Source organism: Pieris brassicae, chromosome 5, assembly GCF_905147105.1.
Source record: "Pieris brassicae chromosome 5, ilPieBrab1.1, whole genome shotgun sequence".
Taxonomy (NCBI): domain Eukaryota; kingdom Metazoa; phylum Arthropoda; class Insecta; order Lepidoptera; family Pieridae; genus Pieris; species Pieris brassicae.
The window spans coordinates 10,361,960-10,375,774 of NC_059669.1; the positions used below are offsets into that span (position 1 = coordinate 10,361,960).

A 13,815-nucleotide genomic window follows, 5' to 3' on the forward strand; every position below is an offset into this window, starting at 1 on the left:
TATAGTATCTGATGAAATGGTTCTTTTAAACATACTTTATGCACCACATATTAGTAATACTAATTAAACGTGTGCAATTAATGAGCTAAATATATAATAGTGATGACACCCCCCCCCCCCCTTATAATTATAGAAGCGTTCTCTTCAAATCACTAACCAAATTTTTATTATTTATTTCCAGACAAGGATGGATACCTCATCAACCTTCTTCTAGTCATACTATCACGCCTCAGCTAGAACTATCTTAATTTATTTAATATTTATTGAGTAGTCATTACTGGAAATGTGTTCAGAACAGTAATTATTATTGTTATTTTATTAAATATATATTTTTGCAAGATGGACATAAAATGGGCATTTCATTTCCTCGTTTGCTTTCCTCATTAGCGATTACAAGTTAAAAAGGCTTTTTCGTTTTTTATTTATGTTGTTACGTAGTACCTTTTTCATAATTTTTTTCATTGACCAATTAATAACCAGTGTGTTATTTAACATGGTGTTAAAAGGTGGTGATAAAAATCTGTGACTTTAATTACTTTATAGTATTCTTTTAATACGAACTCACTTATAGATTTAAGGATTTAAGGGAATATATACTTGAAACTATACTGTATTATGTTTCAATGTAATTTTCGTCTAACATAGTCATAATTTGATATTAATCTGACCTTGAAATCCTAAAAATGGTGAAAACTACTTACTGTTTAAAGTAGCTTATTATCCTTATTATTTTATAAAATTTAAAATAAAAATTATAACAATTAATATTAACAGAAAACTATAAAAATATTCACCTCGCCTAAAAACCTCTAAAAATGGTAAAATTATTATTATACACAAAAATATAAATAAATTACTTCTGTAAGAACTTTGTTATAATATTAAAGAGACTTGTAACTTCTAAAAATAAAATATTATAGATTTAATTAAGGTTAGTATAAAATAATGGTTAAAATTAATAATAAATTAATTCTGTAAAAAAAATAAACTTTATAAAAATATTTAACTCACCTAAGAGGCTCTAAAATGGTAAAATTATTATTAAAAAACAATAAGTCCTGTAAGAACCTTGTTATAATATTAAACTGACTTAGGACTTCTAAAATAATAAAAATATTATAGATTTAATTAAGCTAAATTTTAAAATAATGGTTAAAATTAATAATAAATTAGAGACAATTATATTTAATTATGATTTCATCACGTCACAGTTACACAGTGTAGCTGTTAAAATATGGAGGATAAAATACTAATATGCATAGATAAGTGTATAATTAGTTTGCTATTTCCATTTCAGCGCATGTTTCCAATGTAACTATCGTTTATAATAATCTTAATTTCATACTGTTTGTTACAATATTTAAAAGGCAGGCAATGCAGTCGTGAGCCCTCTACCATTAAGAGAGTCCATGACCAGCTTCCTGCCCGTTTCTTCAAAAAAATATTATTATTTTTTATTTAAAAATCATTCGTATTATCGTGTTTAGGATTAAATGTATGTATGTATGATTTTGTTTGGCGTTTGACCACTATGACAGAGACTACTTTTACTGTTGTGGTCCTATCCAAATAAGGTAATTTAACGATGCGTTAGAGATGCGGATTTTCATTACGTCAGTATTATGACAAATACAGGCGCATAAATCGCTTAAATATTCTAGCCATGGAAAGGAACGTTCAGACGAGTTTTAAGCGCTCACAATGAAGACGTGTGTTCTGTTTTTCACCTGCTTTGCGATCGTTCAATCGCGGAACATCGGTTCGATTGAATCGAGTAGTGTGAAAGTGATCCATACAAAGATAGATAGTTTAGACCCAAGTCTCCAAGAAATTAAAGATAAAGAACCTTTACATAAAGTTGATGATGGGTTTGTGAAATCGGATTTATTGGAGAAGATGAGAAAGTATAGAGATTTAAAATTGATTCTTGAGAAATCGGATACAAAGAAGCTTTTACGAAGGAAGAGGGAATGTGTGCGTGTTGGGCTATGTGCAAAAGGACACAAAAGAATAGGACCTTTTTGTATGAAGTAAGTATTTTATTGTTTACTGCTACACTACACTGCTACACTTCATGATTTAATTACCTTTATCATTAATTGATGTCGAATTTATTGAGTAGTCAATTTGTAAGCTTTACGCGTATAGCGCAACTTTTAAATTTAAAATTTTCGCCCACTCCAATTATAGTAATTATCTATTTTTGATTTAGTTTTTTTTCATTCTCTCTTAACTTAAAAACATATTCTATGCATCACATATTAGGAATACTAATTAAAAGTTTGCAATTGTATAGAAATAAATGAGACAAAACATTTAACTGGGGCAGTTATGTTTTTAAAATATGCTATTTATATTTATAAATTCTATTTATATTTTGAAATATATAATCTTGATAACATCCAACTTCTTTTAAATTATAGAAGCGTTCTCTTCAAATCACTAACCAAGTATTTATTATTTCTTTCCAGACAATGATGGATCATCAACCTTTTTCTAGTCATACTATCACGCCTCTGCTAGAACTATCTTAAATAATTTATTTATTTAATATTTATTGAGTAGTCATTACTGGAGATGTGTTCATAACATAGTAATTATTATTGTTATTTAATTAAATATATTTTTCTGCAATATGGACATCAAATGGACATTTCATTTCCTCGTTTGCTTTCCTCATTAGCGGTTACGAGTTCAAATTGCTTTTTAGTTTTTTTATTTCTGTTCTTATGTAGTACCTGTTCCATCAAGTGTACATTGATCAATTGATAACCAGTGTGTTATGAACGTTGTGATAAAAATCTGTGTGATTTTAATTACTTTTTAGTATTTTTTACTACGAAAGAAAATACTCACTTTAGTTTAAGGCAGATTTATTGTAAAACCAGGATAATTCCAGCTTTTTGGTATTATTTTTGTATTGTTGATTTAAAACTCTACGACTTGTTAATATTACGTTTTGGTCGCAGTAGTCTTAATAGTTGACAATTATTATATAATATTATATATATATGATTTTAAACATAATAATAATAAATAATTGTTTGTGAAAAATAAAACTTTATTTTTACTTTTGCTTACAAGCATAATTCCACTCTAACCATAAAACCATTTTGAAGAATGTTCAAATTTATCACATTCGACTTACTCCAGATCTAAATGGCAAAGCCTAGCAGTTGATGTTTTCGGATCTGCGGCCTTGGTCACGAGAAGAGACTGCTGCAATGAAGAGTTCGAGATGTAATTAATGTACCGGAAAATACTATCCAAAATAATCGTAAAAAAAATTGAAAATGAATGGCGATGCAACCGTTTATATTTATTGAATCTATTTCGTAATCAATTTTTTTTTTATAATTCTGTGCCTGACACGTTGGGTGTTGGTATGCGTTCCTTCGCCGTACGAGGATTCAATACGCACATAGAAAAGCCATTGGTGCAAATTCGAGGTTCCAAATTACGACCTCAGGGATTATAGTCGCCCAGTGTACCCATGATATTGACATTTATTTATAAACAGCTTATGTATGGCCTAATTTTAACGAAAAATATATAACATTATACAATTAAAAAAATTATAAAATTACCAGAAAGTCTTTTGCTAAATATTAATATTTTCTGAGTACATTTTTAAATAATAGTATATTACCGCCTTACGCTTCACAAATAGGACGCACTCCGGCGAAGGATCTAAAAAACTTTTAAGGAAGCGGGGAATGGCAGCTTGTTGATGCTGGACAGTACGAGTCAAATACAGAGCAAAAAAGTTAGCGGTGATAATATAAAATTCCCATCAAGAACTTTGTAGGGTAAAGGTAATAACAAAAGTTGTACTTTATTTTATTTAACGTTCTAAGGAACTTCTTTTCACCATTACCTTATAATACTTTTCGCAAGGGGACCATATGACGCAGCTGGTTTCGAGTCTACTACTAATGAGGAATGTAGCGCCCTTATAGTAGTGTCTGAATTAGGATTGCTCCTTAACTAACCTCCTAAATGCAGCATCTGTAATAGGCCGAGTATGCCCCGCAAAAGAGAGAAACACAACAAAAAACGCCGCAGTATTATTCTTCAAGTATTCATTGGAGAGCCACTACAGTAAAAATTATCTCTTCAGCAGTAAGTATACACAAAACTTCTATGCATTTGCATTGCTAGCTACCGAACTGAATTGAATGACAATTACAACTACAAGTGTATGGCCGTTTTAATATGGATTCACTACAGCATTTCACAGCAACGACTATGTGTATGCAGTTAATTCATTAAAATATATACATATCTATCAGACACAAATTAGTAATCGGATCTGATTTTAAGGAATTAGAGACAGTATTTTATTTATTAGCACTTTTTCTGTTCAATTTAAATCGATTTTATTAATTTTAAATTTTGCTTCGACTGTTCTGTGTCTTCTACTAGTCCGACATCACAATTATTATACTCGGGTCTAATTATGCCACATTGCTATAAGATATCATATTTATATGACTCTAGTTAAGCGTATTTATTAGAGGCGAATAGAGGCTTGAGTCGAAATTTATTGACTCGTTGTTATATTTTTTGTGTCGCCTACACTAATCTATGTTCCTAGCAATTATATTTTTTTAAGGCACCGATCTCTACTTACTATTTATTAGAGGCTTGAGTCGAAACTTATTGACTCGTTGTTATTTTTTTTGTGTCGCCTACACCAATCTATGTTCACCATCCTATGTATGTGTATATATTTTTTTATATTTCTCTACTTTTATATTTTTGTATCACGTGACTACAAGTTTTTGACATACGCGCTACACATTTTGATTTTCGTTGATACTGGGGCCAACTGAAAGACTCTTATAGGAATTAATTTTCGTTTATGAACAATAACTTTACATTTAATGAAAGATCACCTACGTATCCTAAAGATCAAAGTCTAGTTCTATTATTTTCCCAGACGCATGAGACTTTTCATATAAATAAGGTAAAATAACGGTGCGTTAGAGCTACGGGTTTTCGTTACGTCACTATTACGACAAATACTGACTCATAAATGACTTAAATATTCAACTCATGTTGAAGTTGCTCCAGACGAATTCTTAACTGTCACAATGAAGACGTGTGTTCTGTTATTCACCTGCTTTGCGATCGTTCAATCGCGGAACATCGGTTCGATTGAATCGAGTAGTGTGAAAGTGATCCATAGAAATATAGATAGTGTAGACTTAAGTCTTCGTAAAATGAAATCGGAACCTTTACATAGAGATACATTACAAGATGATGGGTTTGTGAAATTGGATTTATTGGAGAAGTTGAAAAAGTATAGAGATTTAAAATTGATTCTTGAGAAATCGGATACAAAGAAGCTTTTAAGAAAGAAGAGATCGGGTATTCTTCTAGGAAGATGTGCCAAAGGTTATAGGAGATTAGGGATGAGTTGCACCAAACTTTAGGTGAGCAGTTGATGTTTTATTTCGTATTTTTCTTTAGTTTAGGAGAAGTAAGAAATTGTGGGTCTATTAAACTTATATTTTATTGGAATAACTGTTGAATATGATCGAAACAATTTTGTTTCCAGTTGTTAGGCAGATGGATAAAATTTGCTCCACGCAACACACGTTACGGGACTAAACAGCTTTCAAAACAATTTTTTTTTTGCAAACACTAACAAATAATTTTTTTTTTACAGATAATGTCGAACTTCTCATCAATCTGTTTCTAGTCAAATTATTATGCTTCATCTAGAACTAATTTAATTTATTGAATATTTATTGTTTATCATTACGACACGACGACGCCTAAAATAGTTTTAATTAAAAGGCAGTTTTTGCCGCGCACCACCACTATGTAAAACCAACTGCCCACTGCAGTATTTCCGAAGCAATTCAACTTAGGGTCCTGATTGTACCAATTCTCAAAAGGCTGGCAACGCTTTGTCCGAGTTTGGACTTGTCTGGTAAAACCAGGAAAGTCAAAATTTTCGTTGGAATCTTTTGTGATATGTTACCAATAGCTGCTAAAGCTAAAAGCTTAAATATTATTTAGCCTCGCTATGTATAAAATTATGTGATAGGCATTATTTTGTGTATATATTACGTGTTATTGTTATAATTAATAATTATAATACAATAAATAAATAAAAAATGAAACTTTTATTATTTCGTCAAAATTAGAATTGTTTTTAAGAGTTTGTAAATCACATCTTATTCACCAGATATTAAACTAGATTAATCAGGGCTGCCATTTTAGAGCTTCCAGACAAGCTTGGTTTTATACGGGCTACCTCCCTAGTGAGTGGATTCTGTTTTAAGGCGCAGAATATTCGCCTTTTGTCATCCTCAGCTCATTTGCAGCTCTAGGTAGTGGGTACGCGAAAGCGTGGCTGAAGCAGGTCCCAGGGTGGACGACTAGGACGTGGATGTCTACATAACACAGTAGATGGTTTTTTCTAGGCAATACTGACCTTACTCCATCAGCGATTCCCACCAACACCATCCACCATTATTTATTAATTAAAGTTCAACACATAATATATAATTCTACATTTACAATATGTTTTACAATCTACCTTTTGTAAACAAAAATTAACATTGTACACTTCCAATTTAAAATTATACTGTTTAGATATTTAGAAAATTATTTTATATTAAAATTACAAGTAAAACAGAGGATGAGGCATTTAACAATGCTTTTTTTACTACCGAATATGTTAGGCTCTGCGTAAGTAGCGATTATTTTATTATATTCGCGAAGAATTCGAATGAGATGTACTTGGAGGTTAGTTTTTAATAAACATATAAGTAATTAACATACTTAATACTAATACTTGATCTCGCTCAATAATTATGAATGGGAAATCCCACACTAATGAATTTTATCAATACGACGGCATGTCGTACATTGTGGTAATGTGCAATTTGATGTGATCTCTGCGTTCACTGTCAAACTAGGAAGCTTACAGGCACATTGGTTGCCTTTAAGGTGATATACTCATCTATGGCCCATGGCCTTAACAAACATGCGAACGAGTTTAGCTCTTACCGCCTATAGTCATCTACAACTTGCGGCAACGTAACGTAAGCAACGTTACCTACCCTAATGAAAGTGATATATATTTCTGTTACATTGACCATTATAAGTCGGTTAATACCTCAACGCCATATAATTCAATTTTTTATGGAATTAAAAAATCATACATCTACAAATTGTTCATACGTCCGAGCTATCAAAATGAGAATAACGTTTGACACGTGACAGTTGACAAAAATCTCGTAAAAGTCGCGATGCTTTTTCTATAGTATTGGTTCACAGTCCCACGATATAGTATGCCACTTCGATGTCCTGTGATGAAATTGTAAATGAATCTTTCTTAAAAACATAAGACACCTCAGTAAAGTCTTTACCCCACGCAAAATCTTCAAGAACGCTATGTGCGTTGATCATCAATATTCAGGTCAAATGAAAATGGATAAAAAATATTTAATACAAAATAGTTTTAATTCTGATTAATAAAACAAATAAAACGTTCAATTGGATTTATTGAAAACAAGAGTAGAATTGAGATACTTTCAGACAATTTAAAAATACTGGCCCTCGCTCAAAAGACACCAAATACAGGCTGTATAGCTAAAAACATCTACTACTTAATTTTGATTGTGGTTACAAAGTACTATTTAAAACACCAAGTCAAGTCTTTATAATTATTTAGAGAAAAATAATTAGCGAAAATTATCTGGCATTGTCATCATTAATATAGATTTCTCTAGTATTTTTCATATCTAAAATGGGCTTGTGTCCAGTTTTGGACCTCTACATATTCCAAGTACTTAGCAACTCGAACGTAGCCTCGCTCAACCAAGGACCTAGTAGCCACTTTTCCTTTAATTATCTGACATGTGAACCATATGAAAACTAAGGCAATCTAACTTTATGATACAACAGGAACAAAATGCGTAAAGATAAATAAACCTAGTATAGTGAATATAAATGGAAATGCGGTATCTCGGACACAAGAATATAGCGTCAAAACATTACAGAACTCTAAGACTGTTAATGAGCATTACCGTAGTTTAATGTATTCACTAGTATTGTAGAAAATTAAGTCAACATAATATTACTTATCAGCCAAAATTATTGTACAGGCTAAATTGTAATTCATGTAAAGTCGCACTCTCTTTTGTGAACGTCTTTGTAGAAAAAAAAATACTTGATACAGCTTTGACTAGAAAACGAATTATGATGAAACTGTTTTGATCAGACAATTCATATTTATCGATTTGAAGTAACTATTAAACTTCAGTGTCTTTTGTGGTAGACCTTATTAAAAATAATACTTCAGTGGCGCTATATGGGCCTTGGCCAAAGTTACATCCGTTTCATTGCAGGTGGGTGAGCAGCCTTCTGTGCCTGACACGTGTCGATTTTTGGGTCAGAGACATGTTGATATCCTCACGATATTTGGCTTGATCCTTTAGCTTGAGAGCAAGTGTTTATTGAGCACATAGAAAATAAAAACTAGGGTTGCTTAACTAGTCTTTAAGACCTTATTAAAAGTTCTAAAACATTTTGGTCGTAATCCTGTAATCGTACACACTTGGGGCTTTCTATCTTCTCATCTTTCTTTCCTAAGAGCCAAAACGTCTCCATTACGCCCTTTCCCTGAGAACATTAACAACTTATTTTATTATAAAAACACTATTTACACCATAGTTAATTTAAAGCGTTTTCACGATATAGTTATAAACAATAATAACACCAAAACATTAAAAAATATAACGATCCAATTTGGATCGCGTTTCTGTTTGTTGTTTGTCACAGAGGTTTCCACACATTATTTTTAAAGCAACTGTACGACAAAATATAACCATTAATTTAAGATAGGATTAAAGTTATTTTTCAGCTTATGAATATATATAATAATCAATGGCGCCTTAACCTTTTTAGGTCTGGGCAGATTTCTGTATTTGTTTCATGATCATTTGTTAATCTAATAGGCAAGAAGGTGATCAGCCTTCTCTGCCTGACGCTCGTCGACTTTTTGGGTCTAAGGTAAGCCGGTTTCCTCACGATGTTTTCCTCAGCGAATGTTAACATGCAACAACGCATTTAAATGCGTACATAGAAATAAAGTCCATTGGTGCACAGCTTAGGATCGAATCAACGACCTCAGGGATTAGAGTCGAACGCTAGGCCAATACTGTACAGTTTAGTTTATGAATAGATGAACTTAAATCGCTAAGTTACCCTTAAATTATTAATTAAAGACTATAATGGTGTTAAATATAAAAATTTTGACTCTTTTTTCGACTAATTAATTATCTACGTAATTGTTAGGAATGTATTTAATCGTTAGGACTGCGTGTGATGTGTTTTTTGTTATCGTTTACGCGTAAACTGTTGAACCGGTTCGAAAGGTGAAGATATAACGACCTTGGGAAATAATTATTTTAATTTTTTATTCTTATTCTGAGATTCTTAACTAAATGTGTACAAAATATGCAGGCACATGTTATGCAGGGAAGAAACTATATCAAAACCCTTTATTCTAAATTAAATGAATCATTCAATTGTCAAGGAAGATAACTTTAAACAAGGATAGTACCATTTCTGTTATTATGGTTATGTTCCTAGCCAGTTATGGTAAGCTTCAAATATCGTTGCCATGAAAAACCATACATATCCGTACACGCATGTTTTTGACAATTAAGAATTGCCAAAAACAAAACAAAACGGAAAAAACGATCGCCAGCTCGATTACGGAGAAACTCGTCGGGTCTGTTGGGAACTCTCGCGCCTTCCATTAGAGAACTCTTTCTGCTGCTATTACTGCTAAATGTCTGCTATTTCTGAAGTATGAAGGTTTAGATTTTTTCATTGCCTTTTCCATATATCTATTGTATTGTAACTAGACTATGCTAGATCGAATTGTCTGAAAGACATATAGGATTTAAGCGATTGATTTTTTTTCATTAAGTTTATATTATAAAGTTCCAAAAACTAACACACTTTCACTTACTCATAATTAAGATCCTACACGATTTTAGTTTCACTAGATTAAACACTTATAGTGCTTCTTTTACTTTTTAAATTGTTTTAAACAGTACACTGCACCACAGAATAATTGTAATCTAATAATAGTAACCCACAACACAGGTCCTCCCGGAGCTCTCAGTTCCGTCATGAATAAAGTTTTATATATATATATATATATATATATATATATATATATATATATATTATAATTATTTTACCTGAACATCAACTAGTCCTCGTGACTGTACAATGTAATTTCCAATCTCGTCGAGTGCATCTTTGGTTGTCGGGGAAATATGAATTTTCATTGCTGAAAATATATTACATATTTTAAACTAAAAACTAAATAACCTCAATTTTTCTGTGGCTTTAAACGATGGACGGTATTCATAAAATGCATCAGGCTAAAGTGGTTGGGACATATGCACTGAATAGCGGACGACAGAACCCCCAAGGAGGCAAGAGAAATCCCGAAGCTGCGTTGGTGGGAGGGTGTTGTTAAGGACCTCAAAACAGTAGGGGTTCGAAGTTGGACTGAGGCTGGGGCTGTATAGCCATTGATGATAATATTGACCTCATTAGTTAACTTATTGTTACGTTTTGTAAATACACTGTACACCTAATATAAACAGAAAACTATATACATTTTGTGAACTATAAATGCATTGGCAAAAACTCAGATATACAAACATAGTAAATATGTAATAATAATTCTACATCGCAGAGAGATATTTTGAGCGACACTTTGGAGCTTATTTGGCAGACGTGTTGTTTGCTTGCTTTATTAGAAACTTTGTACTTATTACAATCCCCAAAAATGAGTAAAAATTCGAAATTGAAAACAAAAATTATTTTTTAGGATACTTATAAATCCTTCAACTTTAATAATTGCGTTTAAACTAATGTTAAAATTATATTAATAAATTATAAAAGTCACAAAGTATAATCACTAAAGTCTAACGTCTAGTATACGTAATTCAGTGTTCTATAACTTAGGAATTAAAACCGATTAATAATGTACATTTAAAATGTTATACCTTTATTAGTAGTTTTTTGTTTGTCTCTGTTTAGTAGACATTCCAAAAATGAATCTTCGTAAATATTCTATACAAAAAAAGGTTTTATGGTTGTTAGCAATACCTTCCCCGGTACTCTCCATACGGCTAGCTGTATTAATAGCGTCGCCAAATAAGCAGTATCGTGGCATAGTTGTCCCTACAACACCAGCCACGCAGGGTCCCGTGTTCACGCCAGCTCGAATACGAAGAAACTCCTCGGGTCTGTGGGGAACTCTGGCGCCTTCCAGACTTCTCATTAGAGAGAGAGACATGTCTGCTATTTCTGACGCATGTAGGTTCCCTAAAAGAAAATTCAAAAACAGATTTAATTAACAGCTCTGACCTTGCTACCTCAACATAAGTTACGTGTTCCATTTAACCCTTTTTCACAGTTTATGAATACATATTTACCACGCATTTTTAAAAGAAATTTTTAACGTTTGTTACAGTCCAGACCCATATAATTAAATTTTGTAATGTAAATTCAATCAAGGAAATCATTTAACAATGCAAATATGGTAAAACCACTAATGTTATGTATAGAATTTATAAAATTACTCATTTTAAATGATTAATCGACCGACGTAAAGCAATGACATCTTTTTTTCTAAAATTAAGTTACAAATTATATCCTCGACAGTGGTCTAGTAGGAAAATAGGTGTCAAGTGTGTATGCAGTCTTCATAGTATTGACTAAGCCAATTTTGGTTAATACTTTTAACCAAAAATACCATGGAATAGATATCGCCTCTGCCATTTTAATCTACATAATATATTTCAACACGCGGCGTTAGAAATAGATCAAGAGCACGTTGTGGCATCTTTTTTTACGTCTCAACTATGTATAAGTTTCACGTGTCAGTGTTATCACACTGATCCAAATTGGGTTTCAGTAAGTCCATATCTTTATCGACAAGGGCTTGAGGTTTGCTAATTGGAATACATAAATATCATTAAGTCTTGAAATAGGTCCGTGCTTAATCTTTATCTTCAATAATTTGATCGCGCTAAGTATCACACGGTAAAAAGTTGCTTTGTATGACTTTTTTCTCGATTCTTGTAGGTCATGTTAGCGGCGCCGCAAAATTTCTTTCAATCTCATGTCATTGGCCTCTTTGCCTATGGTGATGTAAGGGCCTTCACTTGATTAGTCCAGCGATTAGTGGATCGGCCACGAAGTCTGGTTGACCTTGCCGGTCACAATATGTTTTTCTAAATTTGCTGTGTGTCCATAAAAGATCGAGATGCGACCACCGCATTGTTTTGTTACCAAACAAAGTGTCGAAAGTTTTTTAGACTGCAACCGACTACTATAGTTACTATAGTTTCCTCGCCTCTAGAGCATCTATTTCTCTCCTATCAGATGTTCATATTGTCGATTCAGCACTATAAAGCGTTTTTCCAATTATCAGTTACCATAACATTGACAGGCACTGTAGCATTTCAGTGCATTACAAAATACAATTTCAAATAGCAATATTGACTCCAGCCCCTGGGTGCAGTAGTGTTGTGGCACTGCTGAATCAATGAACTTTTATTTTTATGTGCTCGCTATTCGCTCATACATAGTGTGACTTAAAATCGTCATATCAATTCTTTGTCTATATAAACAATGAAAAATAATACATACAAACATATCCTTAATATTGTAAATTTTGTATTAAACATATTTTTTGGATGCTTACGCAGGGAATAAAGTATGAATCTCCATTTTTAAAGTATAATTTTACATCAGTCAGCTTGTCTTTATTAATTTCATGGCTCAATTGTTAAACCAAATTATTACGGATTAATCTACGGATCTTCTAGACAAGTGGCTCCCAACGTGGGGTTCACGCCCCACGGGGGACAATTTGATTTTTTTGGGGTTATTCGAAAATTTATTAAAATTATTTGTAATACGAATTTCAGTTTTCAATTATTCCAAGCCCTTAACAATTTCCTAGTCCAATTTTTCAATTAAATAATATAACAATTCAATTATTTAATTTCAAAAAATATGTATAATAATGTTATATAAGAATTTTAGAAAAGCTTTAACCCCATGCCTTATAGTGCCAAAATGTTTTTAAACAATGTTCTAGATCGAGACCGTTGTAAAAATGAAACTCGACACATCTTACTCAAATCATTATTATCGTCTCGCATCGAATACGAGGCATCATTATCGTCTCGCATCTCGTCAAGGTGCCTTTCATATTTACAAATAAATAGAGAATTATATCGTATTCCGCACATGATAATTCGGTAGATTATTGTCATTAGTATAATTTGGTTTAACAGGAAAAGATTACGACCGCGCTCGACGTCAGCTGTGACTGTTTCGGCAACCTTCAACAACACCCTGGTTAAACGGAGGACAAAAATAAAAATCTATTATGTTTAAGGAACTATATAATTACGCCTTAGTTAATATTACTAGTGCAAACGTTTTAATTAATTGAAAGAAAAGTTAGAAACTTAAATTCTTAATAATTTCACTATTGTCTATATTTTCAGTAACTTTATACTCAATCAATAGTAACTCTATTTAATTATAACCAAGATATCTAAAATTATATTTAAAAAAATATATTGATTTGGGTGTATTATATAATTAGGAAATGTAGCATTTGATGTATTTAATGGACGACTCTAATTTGGAACTCTAAAAGTGAAGTAGCTAGTGAGTTAAAATGGCGAAAATAATATAATACTATGCCAAGAGACACGGGCGATGTGCGGTCATCGAAGAATGAAA

At 32.0% G+C, this 13,815-nt stretch overlaps 1 protein-coding gene across 1 annotated transcript in view; it reads right to left on the bottom strand.

The window, feature by feature from the left end:
- Window positions 1–7,860: 7,860 nt before the first annotated feature.
- Window positions 7,861–13,815, bottom strand: part of LOC123709512 — a 50,333-nt gene continuing 44,378 nt past the window's right edge. Inside the window, exons 13-15 of the mRNA XM_045660904.1 lie at window positions 11,158–11,376; window positions 10,236–10,327; window positions 7,861–8,643 (exon numbers count right to left, since the gene is read on the bottom strand). Coding sequence (XP_045516860.1) covers window positions 8,521–8,643; window positions 10,236–10,327; window positions 11,158–11,376 — 434 coding nt within the window. The 3' untranslated portion in view covers window positions 7,861–8,520. The remainder of the gene's footprint in view (window positions 8,644–10,235; window positions 10,328–11,157; window positions 11,377–13,815) is intronic.